Source organism: Pseudophryne corroboree, chromosome 1, assembly GCF_028390025.1.
Source record: "Pseudophryne corroboree isolate aPseCor3 chromosome 1, aPseCor3.hap2, whole genome shotgun sequence".
Taxonomy (NCBI): Eukaryota; Metazoa; Chordata; class Amphibia; order Anura; family Myobatrachidae; genus Pseudophryne; species Pseudophryne corroboree.
Window position 1 is genome coordinate 828,173,170 of NC_086444.1, and position 12,718 is coordinate 828,185,887.

Here is a 12,718-nt window from a genome sequence, read left to right on the forward strand (position 1 = left end):
TCGGGGCCGTGGAAAGCCCAAACGGCAACGCCTGAAATTGGTAATGACAATCCTGCACCGCGAACCGCAGGAAGGCTTGATGAGGAGGGAATATCGGGATGTGTAAGTATGTCGACTGACGCCATAAAATCCCCCCCTTCGAGGCTGGAGATCACCGTTTGAAGAGACTCCATCTTGAATTTGAAAGTTTTCAAGTATGGATTGAGGGATTTTAGGTTCAGAATCTGTCTGACCGAACCGACCGGCTTCGGCACCACAAAGAGGCTCGAATAGAACCCTTTTACCCGTTCTGACGGGGGAACCGGCACCACGACCCTCTGTTGACACAACTTTTGTATCGCATCCCTTACCTCCTCTCTTTCGGAAAGAGAAGTTGGCAAGGCCGACACGAAAAACCGGTTGGGGGGCACCTCCTGAAACTGCAGTCTGTACCCTTGGGACACTATGTCTAAGACCCAAGGATCCAGAGCCGAACAAACCCAGACCTGACTGAAGAATCGGAGACGGCCCCCCACCAGTAGGGTCTCCCCCAGGGTAGCCCCAGCGTCATGCGGTGGACTTGGTAGAGGCAGGGGAAGACTTTTGGTCCTGGGTGCCTGATACTGCAGGCGACTTCCTTCCCCTAACTCTACCCTTTGAAGCGAGGAAGGATGAGCCCTTACCTCTCTTGTATTTATTAGGCCGAAAGAACTGCATCTGCTGATGGGGTGCCGTCTTCTGTTGTGTGGGAACATAAGGAAGAAAAGATGACTTACCCGCCGTAGCGGTCGACACCAGGTCAGCCAGGCCTTCACCGAACAAGACACTACCTTTAAAAGGGAGAGCTTCCATATCTTCTTGGAGTCAGCATCAGCATTCCATTGGTGAATACACAGCGCCCTCCTGGCCGAAATCGCCATGGCATTGGCTCTGGATCCCAAGAGGCCAACGTCCCTCGCCGCATCCTTTAGGTAATCTGCAGCGTCTTAAATATAACCAAGAGTCAAAAGAATATTATCTTTATCAAGAGCATCCATATCAGAAGCCAAATTTTCAGCCCACTTAGCAATAGCACTACCCACCCTTACCGACGCCACCGCAGGTCTGAGCAATGCACCCGTATTGACGAAAATGGACTTCAAAGCCGTCTCCAGCTTGCGATCCGCCGGATCCTTGGGGGCAGCCATGTCCGGAGGCGGAAGCGCCACCTTCTTGGACAATCGGGATAGAGCCTTGTCCATATTTGGAGACGACTCCCATTTTTCCCTATCGTCAGAGGGAAAAGGATAGGCCATCAAAATTCGCTTGGGAATCTGCCACCTTTTTTCAGGCGACTCCCAAGCCTTTTCACACAGCGCATTCATTTCATGAGAGGGGGGAAATTTTACCTCAGGTCTTTTCCCCTTAAATAAACAAACTCTTGTGTCAGGAACGGCAGGTTCCTCAGATATATGTAAAACATCTTTAATGGCTATAATCATGTACTGAATACTCTTGACAACCCGTGGATGCAAAGAAGCCTCATTCAAAATCGACATCGGAGTCAGAGTCCGTGTCAGTACCTGTATCTGCCATCTGGTTAAAAGCACGCTTCTGTGACCCTGAGACTGTTTGTACCTGAGACAAGGCGTCCTCCACCGACTGTCTCCATGTTTGTGTCTGAGAATCAGATTTATCCAGTCTCTTTGACAATAAAGCCACATTAGCATTCAGTGTACTCAGCATAGTCATCCAATCAGAAGTCAGCTGCGCCAACAGACACATACTTAAATCCTTTTCTGCAGCCCCCACAACCTCCTCCAGGGAGGAACACCCAGGCTCAGACATGTCGACACCTCGTGCCGACACACCCACACACACACAGTACACAAGCCCGGGGACAGACCCACAGAGAAGCCCTTAGGGAAAAACACAAAGAGTATGCCAGCTCAAATGAAAAAGCACCAATTTTATGTCTCCCCCCCCCCCCCCCCCGTTTTGTCCTCCCTGTACTTGCGGGAGCGTGGAGGACCGGGCCAGCGTCTCTGCAGCACTGAACAGATACAAGAAAATGGCGCTCGTGAGCAATGTGCGGCTAAGCACCGCCCCCTTCCCGGTGCACTGTAGCCCGCTAAAATTTTAATTCGCAAACTGGCGGGGGTACCCTATACCGTGATCGAACACCGTATAGCCCTTTTTTGACAGCCAAAAACCTCAGTAACTGCTGCCCAGGGCGCCAACCCCCAGCGCCCAGCACCCTGTAAGTGCCGTTGGTGAAGTGTGTGGGAGCATGGAGCGCAGCGCTACCGCTGCGCTGTACCTCCGTTACTGAAGTCTTCTGCCGTTACTGAAGTCTTCTGCCGTCACTGAAGTCTTCGGTTCTTCTAATACTCACCCGGCTTCTTTCTTCTGGCTTCTGTGAGGGGGGTGACGGCGCGGCTCCGGGAACAAGCAGCTAGGTGAACCAAGTGATCGAACCCTCTGGAGCTAATGGTGTCCAGTAGCCTAAGAAGCAGAGCCCTTGAACTAAGAAGAAGTAGGTCTGACTTCTCTCCCCTCAGTCCCACGATGCAGGGAGCCTGTAGCCAGCAGGTCTCTCTGAAAATAAAAAACCTAACAAAAGTCTTTCTGGAGAAACTCTGTAGAGCTCCCCTAGTGTGTGTCCAGTCACTCCTGGGCACAAAGTCTATTAGCAATAAAAAAAAACACAAAAAAAAACATTTTTTAAAAAATTTTTATTACATTCCGCCAGCAAAGTGAGGCGGATTGAAAATGACGAATTTACTGTCAAAAAGCACTGTTGTCGAATTTACATTCTTTAATTGAATATACTTTTGTCGAAAAGCCGCATTTGTACCATTGCAGAAATGTCGAATTTGTCAAATGTCGAATATCAAAAAGTCGAATTTGAAAAGTCCGTTTTTTTTTTTACGAAAAGTACTGTATTGCATTGTCTAATTTTATTTTTTGCCGAAAAAGTCCTGTTTTTCGACTTTTTCGGGAATTCGACCGCAATTGCATATACCCCATAGACTAAAAACCTTAGCCCCAAAGGGGTAAATCAAGATTTTGAATTGAAATGGTTTTTGGAATAAACCACCACCCAGGTGAGGTGGCCGGAAGTGACGTCACTTCCGTCACGGCATCTCCGGGCGGTATGCGCCTCACAGTTCTTTGTTTGCGCTCCACGGCCAGCGGAAGTGATGTCACTTCCGATACAATATGTGCATTATTGGGAAAATTACGTATAAATTTAACATTATGGCCGGCGGTAGTGACGGCACTACAATATATGTATTGCATAGACATACATTGCTAACAAACTTTCTTGTATTCAACTTTTTTTATTTTTCAGTTGCGTCCCACAACTTATTTTTCCCGTTTAAGATGGGTATTAGTACTGTGTGCATTCCACGGAGAGCGGAGGTGATGTCACTTCCAGCACGGCATCTCAGGGCGGTATGCGCCTCACGGACCTTTGTTTGCACTCCACGGCCGGCGGAAGTGACGTCACTTCCGATACAATACATGTAATATATGTATTATTGGGATTATTATATCGGAATACAGCACTAAAGCCTCCATAGTTTATAAGGATGCTTGGCTCCATCAGTGCCCATTTGTATCTTATAAGTGTTGGGTTTACGCAATGTTTCACACTAACGGCGGACGGAAGTAAACGCACTTCCGGTTGTGCGTTCCATACAGCATTTTTGGTGACTCAGAGTCCATATGATATATGTGTATATAATTTTATATTTTCTTGTATATGTTATTTTAAATAAGCAGTTTTAAGTGGTTAGGGCCCCCACTGAGAGATTTTATCAATGAGTAACACCTTCAGTTATTGACCCGGAAGTGCCATTTACTCGGAAGTAGTTGGCTACCATGCTATTTAGTTTCACTTTGTCTATCTTACTGTCACATCGCCCTGACGAAGAGCAACAGCTCGATACGCGTTGGCCTGTGACAGGAGGACAAATCCCAGGATTGGTTAGAGCGCTGCAGTTAGAATCCGATTCAAGCAAGGAGGTCCAGTATCCGTAACCTGGCACTTCCATTTAAGATCTACACGCTTAAATTTGACTCTCGATCTGGTAAACGCCTCCAATCCTATTTTATTATTATTTGTATCATGTATCCAGTCTTTATTGAATAAATTGTGCAAACAGTATCACGCTATGTGGGTTTGTATTTCTTGTATCTGAATGAGATTGCACCGTTGATAACAACACGGAAGATTTCTACATTGATTACGTGCTTGAAAACTTAATTGTCCGGTAAAGCCTCCAATTTAAACATTGGAGATGCACATATTTTATATACCATCGGGTATTCTGCTGTTCTTATTTGGGACATATTTGAAACAATATCACACTATGTACATTGTTTTTCATTTATTTACATGTTCATTGGTGTTTGATGTATAAGGAAAACATCTATTCAGAAATATCCGATTGCAAAACTTAGAGTTGAAATTAAGATAAGTATCAACTCCATATTACAAGGTGTTGCATGCATACATTTATTCTAGAACCTAAGCGCACTTGATTTTCTATCACCACCCCACTTTTTACAAGTCCCACAGTAAAGTCTGTCAGAGAGACACAGAGGGAGTTTGCCAGCTCACAACCCAGCGCTTCGCCAACGGTTCTGAAACCCAAATTAATGCCTCAGACCTGCAGCGCTATTATAATAATAATATTATGCACCAAAATTACTGTGCCCACCCCCGTTTTGCACCCTGTTACTTGTACAGCAGTGTGAGGAAGGACCAGCGTCTCTGCAGCCTGTGTAGAGAAAATGGCGCTGAGCTGTGTTAGCTGAGAGGACTAAGCTCCGCCCCCGCAATGGCGCGCTTCAGACCCGCGTTTTTTCAGTAAATGTTTATACTGGCGGGGGTAGGGACAGTGTCTCCGCACCTATGTCCCCTCTTGCCAGTCTGTTTTGAGGTATTATATATATATATATATATATATATATATATATATATACACACACATATATACACACACATACATACATACACACACACACACACACACACACATACATATATACACTGCCCAGGGCGCCTCCTGCACTGCCTCTGTGTGTGGGAGCATGGCGTGCAGCGCGGCCGCTGTGCGGTACCTCAGTAGCCGTCACTGAAGTCTTCTTTACTTCTTCTACTCACCTGTCTTCTGACTTCTGGCTCTGCAAGAGGGGTGACGGCCGGCTCTGGGAACGAGCATCTAGGCGTACCTAGCGATCAGACCCTCAGGATCTAATGGTGTCTTGTAGCCAAGAAGCAGATCCTTTAAACTCACCAGAAGTAGGGCTGCTTCTCTTCCCTAAGTCCCACGAAGCAGGGAGACTGTTGCCAGCAGTCTCCCTGAAAATAAAAACCCTAACAAAAGTCTTTTCCCGAGAAACTCTGTAGAGCTCCTCAGTGTGCATCCAGTCTGCCTGGGCACAATTCTAAAACTGGAGTCTGGAGGAGGGGCATAGAGGGAGGAGCCAGTTCACACCCATTCAAAGTCTTAAAGCCCATGTCTCCTACAGATCCCGTCTATACCCCATGGTTCTAATGGTGACCCCAGCATCCTCTAGGACATATGAGAAATTATATTTTTCTGGCAGACACAGATTGGTCTGCTGAAAAATTGGAAAAGAAGAGAGGATTGAATGTAGAATCTGCGAGCAGGTCTGCAGAAGGATTGTATAAACAGTCTGATCTGCCGAGTACTGGACAAGTGTGTACCCAGCTTAACACTCACCATTGGGATGCCGCTGTCAGGACTGTGACCCCAGGATTCTGACTACATCCGTTCTTCACCAAACCCATCCAACTCTCATCCTAACCCTCTGTTCCACACTTACTGTCTACCGCATCGGTCTGCCCCTCCCCTTTAGAATGTAAGCTCTCACGGGCAGGGCCCTCTTCCCTGATGTGCCTTTCCTTCTCTTACTTCAATCTTCTACTCCATACTCTCTTGCCATCTACAGTAGAGGAGTTACAGCACAAAAAAAGCGGGAGCAGTGATTTAGCTAAATGTGGGAGACTACTTTTGTTGGGGAAACGGGGGAAGCTGCTACACCAGAAAAAAACAGGGGGAAGTTGCTACACCAGAAAAAAACAAAACAAACAAAACCAGGAGAACAAACCATAACACAAAGAATAACCTAGCCCAGTAGTTCTCAAACTGTGTGCCTAGGCACTCTGGGGTTGTCCAGGACCAATTCAAATTTTTTATAGTCAATGTAATAGGCAAAACCAGTGCTGGTGGTGGTCAATCATAAAACATGTGGACAAACAGAAGCAAATGTTTTCCCTCACCAAACAATGGTCTACTTAATTTAATATTTATTTCTACATTTCTCAATAAGAAACATTCAGTCTAGCGGTGCCATGAAAAAAATACTGATGATCTAGGGCAGTGTTTCCCAACTTCGGTCCTCAAGGCACACTAACAGTCCTGGTTTTAGTGATATCCAGGCTTGAACACAGGTGACTTAATTAGTACCTCAGTTATTTTGATTTAACCATCTGTGCTGAAGCCTGGATATCACTAAAACCTGCACGGTTGGTGTGCCTAGAGCAGTGGTTCTCAAACTCTGTCCTCAGGACCCCACACAGTACATGTTTTGCAGGTAACCCAGCAGGTGCACAGGTGTATTAATTACTCACTGACACATTTTATAAGATCCACAGGTGGAGCTAATTATTTCACTTGCGATTCTGTAAGGAGACCTGCAAAACATGCACCGTGTGGGGTCCTGAGGACCGAGTTTGAGAACCTGTGGCCTAGAGGACAGCGGTTGGGAATACCTGCTCTAGGGTGCAGTGATTCAGAAAGGTTTGGGGACCGCTGACCTAGCCATATAGCTAGAGCCGGCCCTAGGCATAGGCAAACTAGGCAATTGCCTAGGGGCATAAGCAGCTCCTGCTGATTACAATTATATGCGGCATGCCTATATTCTGTGTGTAGCATTTCGTATGCAGATACAGCCACAGTCACACACAGTACATAAGCATGCCGCATATCATTTTAATCAGGAGAAGCTGCTTGTGCATCCTAGCCACATAGCAATGCAAATAAGATGCATTTTCATCAAAAATAGGCACCCGACGTTATCAGAGCTACCAGTTGACTCGCGCCAGGCATCTCCTGCTGCATGGTGTATGGAGGCAAGATTTATGAGGACACATCTGTATCCAAGCAGAGGCAGGGGTCACAGTGTTAGCAGCTGTGTATGTGTGAGTGGATTAGTTGTGCAAAAGTGTTCAGCATATGTGTAAGGGTCATTATGCGTTTCATGTGTATATAAATGCATTAATAATGTACAGTAAATGTGTAAAGGGCACTGTGTGTGTCATTATGTGTATAAGGGCATTAATAATGTGTGACATGTGTGTAAGGGGCACTACGTGTGTCATTATGTGTATAAGGGCACTAATGTGCGACATATGTGTAAGGGACATTGTGTGTGTCATTTTCTGTATAAGGGCATTAATAATGTGCGGCATATGTGTAAGTGACATTATGTGTATAAGGGCATTAATAAGGGTTGGCATTATGTTTATAAGGACATTAATAATGCGTGTCATATGTGTAAGGGGCATTACTGTGTGGTATTATGTGTATAAATGCATTACTAATGTGTGGCATTATGTGTATAAGGTGCTCTACTGTGTGGTGTAACGTATAGAAAGGGCACTACTGTGTGGTCTAATGTGAAAAAAGAGCCATATGGTGTGGCGTAATGTGAATAAGGAGCAATATGGCATGGTGTAATGAGAATAAAGAGCAATATGGTGTGGTGTAATGTGAATAAGGAGCTATTCAGTATGATGTTATGTGAATGAGGGGCACTACCGAGAGTAGTAACGTATATAAGGTAAAGTGGTACTACTGTGTGATGTAATGTGAATAAGGGACACTATCGCATGATAAATTATGAACAAAGTTGCAGTACAGTGTTGCATAATTTGAATTGGGGGTACTATTGTGTGGCCATGCCCCTTCCTAGCAAGAACACATACCTTTTGGACTGTGCGCCGAAAGTGCACACTGTTCTTATTTAAATTACAGGGGGTAGGAAAACCAAAATAAGGACTGCTATGGGTGAGGGGTGATGGTGCTGGGAAAGGGGTGCAGGGTCAGAGGCGGAATTAGCGTTGGTGCTAGGGGGCACCAGCCAAAATCTTGCCTAGGGCATCATATTGGGTAGGGCCGGCTCTGCATATAGCAAACCTCATGGAAGGTCACTTAGGAAGATGGGCATCAAGATCTGGGTGGATAGGAGCACACTTCATTAATTAGAAAATGTAAGCAGCAATATACATGAGAGTTAATTTTATAAACAACACAGCATAAAACAATACATAAACTGCACCCTTATAAGAACTATAGCAAAATAGTTTTCTTGTGTTTGCAGTAACACTTGTAAAATAAATAAAACTATAATTACCGTAAAGCTTTTTAATTCCTCTATATTGTTCAATAAGATCACCAACTTTGCTGGGTAAACCATAAAAAGGACCCAAGTCAATTTCAGATGACATTTCCACTGCCTTTTTGGCAACATCAAGTTCCTCCAAAAGAATACTTTCCTTTATTTGCTTAGACCTAGAGACTTGGGGTGTATGGACTTTAGCATTCCCAGCCAATGTGTTTTTGAGACTGTCCCGTAAGCTTTTTCTTTTTACCTCCTTGTGGTTTAAAGAAAGGACTTTTGATGTATCTGCACCAACTATTAGGTCAGTTTGACACAAGTCACGTGTTCCTTCAATATACAAATCATCATTGTGAGTGGATTTATTTATTGACGTTGTTGCAGTATCTTCACAAAAAAGTTGTGAACATGGAAGATCATCTAAAAAATCCTTTGTTAGATCTTTTGATTCATTCGTACTTTTCTTGACTTGGTGTCCTAGTTCTTGTATTCCAATGTTATATTTAGTGTTTTTAATTTGTGTCACAACATGATTACACGTTTCCAGTTTTTTTTCTAGCGTAAAAGAAGACACACTATTAGCAGTCTCCTGCTTACATTTTTCCTCCAAGTCATCCATCTGCGCTAGCAAAGATGGGTCCTCAGCAAAGCTGTCATATTCTCCAAACAAGTCATCATCACTGCAGTAACCCTAAAATGAAAAATGACAGTTGCAAACAGATATTTAATATTGAGACAGCTTTTCTATTTAACATAACTTACAAACTTTTAGCAAACATAAGCATCTGGATAGTATACAATTTATAAACAGAGAAAGCACTAAATATGTGCAGTGTCAACTTGATATTGACAAATTCTTAGAAACTACAGGGTAGATTTATTAACACTCCTAAAAATGAAAAGTGGTGGTGATGCCCATAGCAACCATTCCCTACTGTATCCTAGAAAAGAATACACAGAATGTGTGTGGGTGAGGCACGCCACCACTTGAATGTTTTAGAAGCTTTAGTACTACCTCTGCTTCTTTTAAATGCTCCCAGAACAATTTACCCTCTGATACATCTACATCTTCTAGCATACATTCAGTGGCACATGTAACGGGTGGTATTCAGTTTGCCGGCTGTTGGGATCCCGGCGCCGGAATCCCGACACCTCGCATACCGGACATTTTTATCCCTCTTGGTGGTCCCCCTGGAAGGAGAATAAATAGCGTGGCGCACGCAGCGCACAACACCGTGCCCGCAGCGTGGTGAGCGCAGCGAGCCCACAAGGGGCTCATTCGTGCTCGCCCAGCTGTCGGTAACACATGGATGCGTTCTTCACAGTGAAAGTGTTCCACAGCTTTAACAGGACTATCCCTTCCCTGTTCTCTACAACATGTAAAAAAAGAAATACAGGTTGATGTCATTTGTAGTTGGAGGGACAGGGGTATATTTACTAATAGTTGATTTAATCGATTTTTTATTGTTTTTAAAATCGAAGTTGTGCTTCTAGGGCTAAAACACAAATTTACTAACATTTAAAATGAATCGAAAAAATAATTTTAGTAAATGTGTATTTAAGCCACTGAAACCCACCATCGATTGACATTGATTTTCACAGGTTTTTATTTATTTATTTATTTCAAACCTGATGAAAATCAGCCTTTAGGAAATAACCCACAAAATGGCCCTCATTCAGATGTGGTTGGCGCAGCGGCATATGCCGCAAAGTACTGATACTCAATATTTTGCTCATGTGTCAGACCCATACTGTGCGTGGGCAGTGACATCGGTCGCACTATGCCATCACACTGTCAGTGACAAACAGGGGAGGGGGCACCGACGGCCTCCGTTTCTCCAAACGGAGGCGTGTCACTGCTGTTGCAAGGGAGGGAAGAGGCCAGGATCTCCATCAGAGGATGGAGATTTCCTGGCCTCTAGGTAGTGTGGCAGCCTGCTTGTGCGACCCCATGAGCCACGCAACAGGCCAATGGTGCTGGGAAGATCAGATGTAGTGTCCTTAGATGCAGTTCGGATCAGTAATACAGCAGGAGGCATGACGCCTCCTGCTGTATTACCATATCAGTGCTATCACTGCTGCTTCTATGGAAGCACCTCCAAACACATCTGAATCAGGCCCAATCTCTATAGAAAGTTTATGAAATCGCATCTGATGCGAGATTCCCCAAGACTACCACAGCTTGACAAGCTTTATAAAAGGTGAAAATCTAGCATCAGATAATGTTAAAAAGCCAAAATTGTATACATTTGGAAAGGTATTTGCTATGTCCTGAGGTGTACAAACAGATCAAAAATAGCTGTACTTTGAATGTACTGTCACATACTGTAATAATTTTAATTGTATGCAATGCCATTAATATTCATGTTTTTGTGCTGAATTTATGCTAATCTTTAAAATATAGACCTAATCTGATTTAACATTATGGATATTGTCCAATGGGTCATGTTGAAGTTTTTAACAGAAAATACTGTACTTCTGTTTTAGAAATGTTGCAAAACGATTGCAAGTTTAAGGCTCTTATTATGTTTGTGTCCTACCTCTTTATCTTCCGCTTTAGGACAATAATCCATATCGTAGGGGTTAGAAGTCATCTGCATGTCCTCTCTATTACTCAGCCTCTTCTTATCTGGAGTAAGAAGACTGTAACCTGAAGAGAGACTCCTTTTCCGGACTGGTGGCCGTCTCTTAACCTGAGGCCCACTAGCTTCCATAGTCATAATGTGAATGACAGCAATCCGCAAACAAAAGATCCATATATAAAACTAGTATTAACAACCTTTTTGTTTTGCAATTATAGTCATAACTTATTTACAGATTTGTGTATGACAAAATCTGCTTAATATCCATGTGCTGTTTGGAAATAACAGGAAATCCATAAGTGATATCATGGAAAGAAGACTCCATTACAAATCAGTGCTAGTTTCTTCTAATTGGTCAGAAGTACATGCAATACGGAATAATATAACAATGCAAAATATAATAGAATGATCCTTATGATGTAATTTATCTGTATTTCTTTCACAAATCACAGGTTTCATCCAAAACTGAAGAGTGGGAGAAAAAAAAAGAGAAGACGAATTAACACTAGAACTTTATAATGCTGCTTAATATGTAACAGTAATACACGAGGCTGAAGTTAGCTTCTTATTCTAATATCCAAGCCATGAATATCTGCAACAATACTGCAACATCTAGGGGTATACTTACTAAGCAATGGATTTTCAAAGACCACAATTTTTGCTGATTTTGCCTGACAAATTGACAAGGGAAATAATAACAAATGCAAGTTCAGCCAGGTTCACATTAAATATTATAGCACTTTTTATATGTGGCAGGCATAATCTGCAAAAATTGTGTTAAAAATCTACTGCTTAGTGAGCAAAACAAAAGAATAAAGCAAATAAACACGTTTTCTGCTATGGAAGGTGATAGATAGATAGATAGATAGATAGATAGATAGATAGATAGATAGATAGATATTTCTGTTATGTAAATCTCTTTTATGGATTGTTCGTTTTCTATGGCTGGATATTGTGTTTTGTAATCATATTTACAATTATAACAACTTCCCATACATACAAGGAATGACAAAAGACTGTTTAAAAAACAAGCTCCACAAAGTATAAACACAACAACAGAGCTTCCCATCGTCACTCGTCTGCCTACAGAGAGGTGATACTGTGCGAGGAAAAAGCCCAGGGTACAACTGCCACCTGCTTGAAACCAAGACCATTTTTATTACACAGATTGCCCATCAGTTACTATCCCCATGCACTCACCGTGCAGCTGCGGGACGCCTAGGTCTGCCTCTTTTCCAGTATTTGCAGCACTTCCTACGGCACTGTGTTATATTATTATTATTATTATTATTATTATATACAATGACTTACGACAGAAGATAGCACAATCGCACTCGCACACATTTCTGCGCATGCCTAGCAGCAGAACCAGAGTGACGCAGACGCGCTGAAATGACGCCAGTGACTGCGGGCAGACATTTTTTTTCAGGGCATTATTTTATACAATAACGCTTATTAAAAGAATTAACCAAAATAAACAAACAAACAAACATGTGTAATTTTATGACATGTGTACGTATAATCATGTTATTTTCTGCACTGTTTCCAAGTCCCCTTTGGTGCTACTCTTCCGGAGTGCGGAACTGTAAAGCAGGGTGCAGCGTTGGGAGCCGGGCCGATGTAGTGACAGGACATAGAGAGTTGCTGCTGAGCCTGTCTTCCTATTACACAGGTCAAACACAGGTAGCGTCTAGATTCTCTTCGTGCAGAGGACCTTTCCCATAACCTCCTGGGTCCAT

At 43.3% G+C, this 12,718-nt stretch overlaps 1 protein-coding gene across 3 annotated transcripts in view; it reads right to left on the reverse strand.

Annotated features, from left to right (window-relative positions):
* The window catches only part of HELQ (helicase, POLQ like), a 120,468-nt gene extending 107,813 nt beyond the window's left edge, over window positions 1-12,655 (reverse strand). For 2 of the 3 annotated variants that reach the window (XM_063919748.1, XM_063919740.1), the window contains exons 1-3: window positions 12,180-12,655; window positions 10,938-11,444; window positions 8,413-9,088 (exon numbers count right to left, since the gene is read on the reverse strand). In XM_063919748.1, coding sequence (XP_063775818.1) covers window positions 8,413-9,088; window positions 10,938-11,117 — 856 coding nt within the window. In that variant the 5' untranslated portion in view covers window positions 11,118-11,444; window positions 12,180-12,655. The remainder of the gene's footprint in view (window positions 1-8,412; window positions 9,089-10,937; window positions 11,445-12,179) is intronic. The other variant, XM_063919746.1, reaches the window with a different exon arrangement.
* Between the last annotated feature and the right edge of the window lie 63 nt (window positions 12,656-12,718).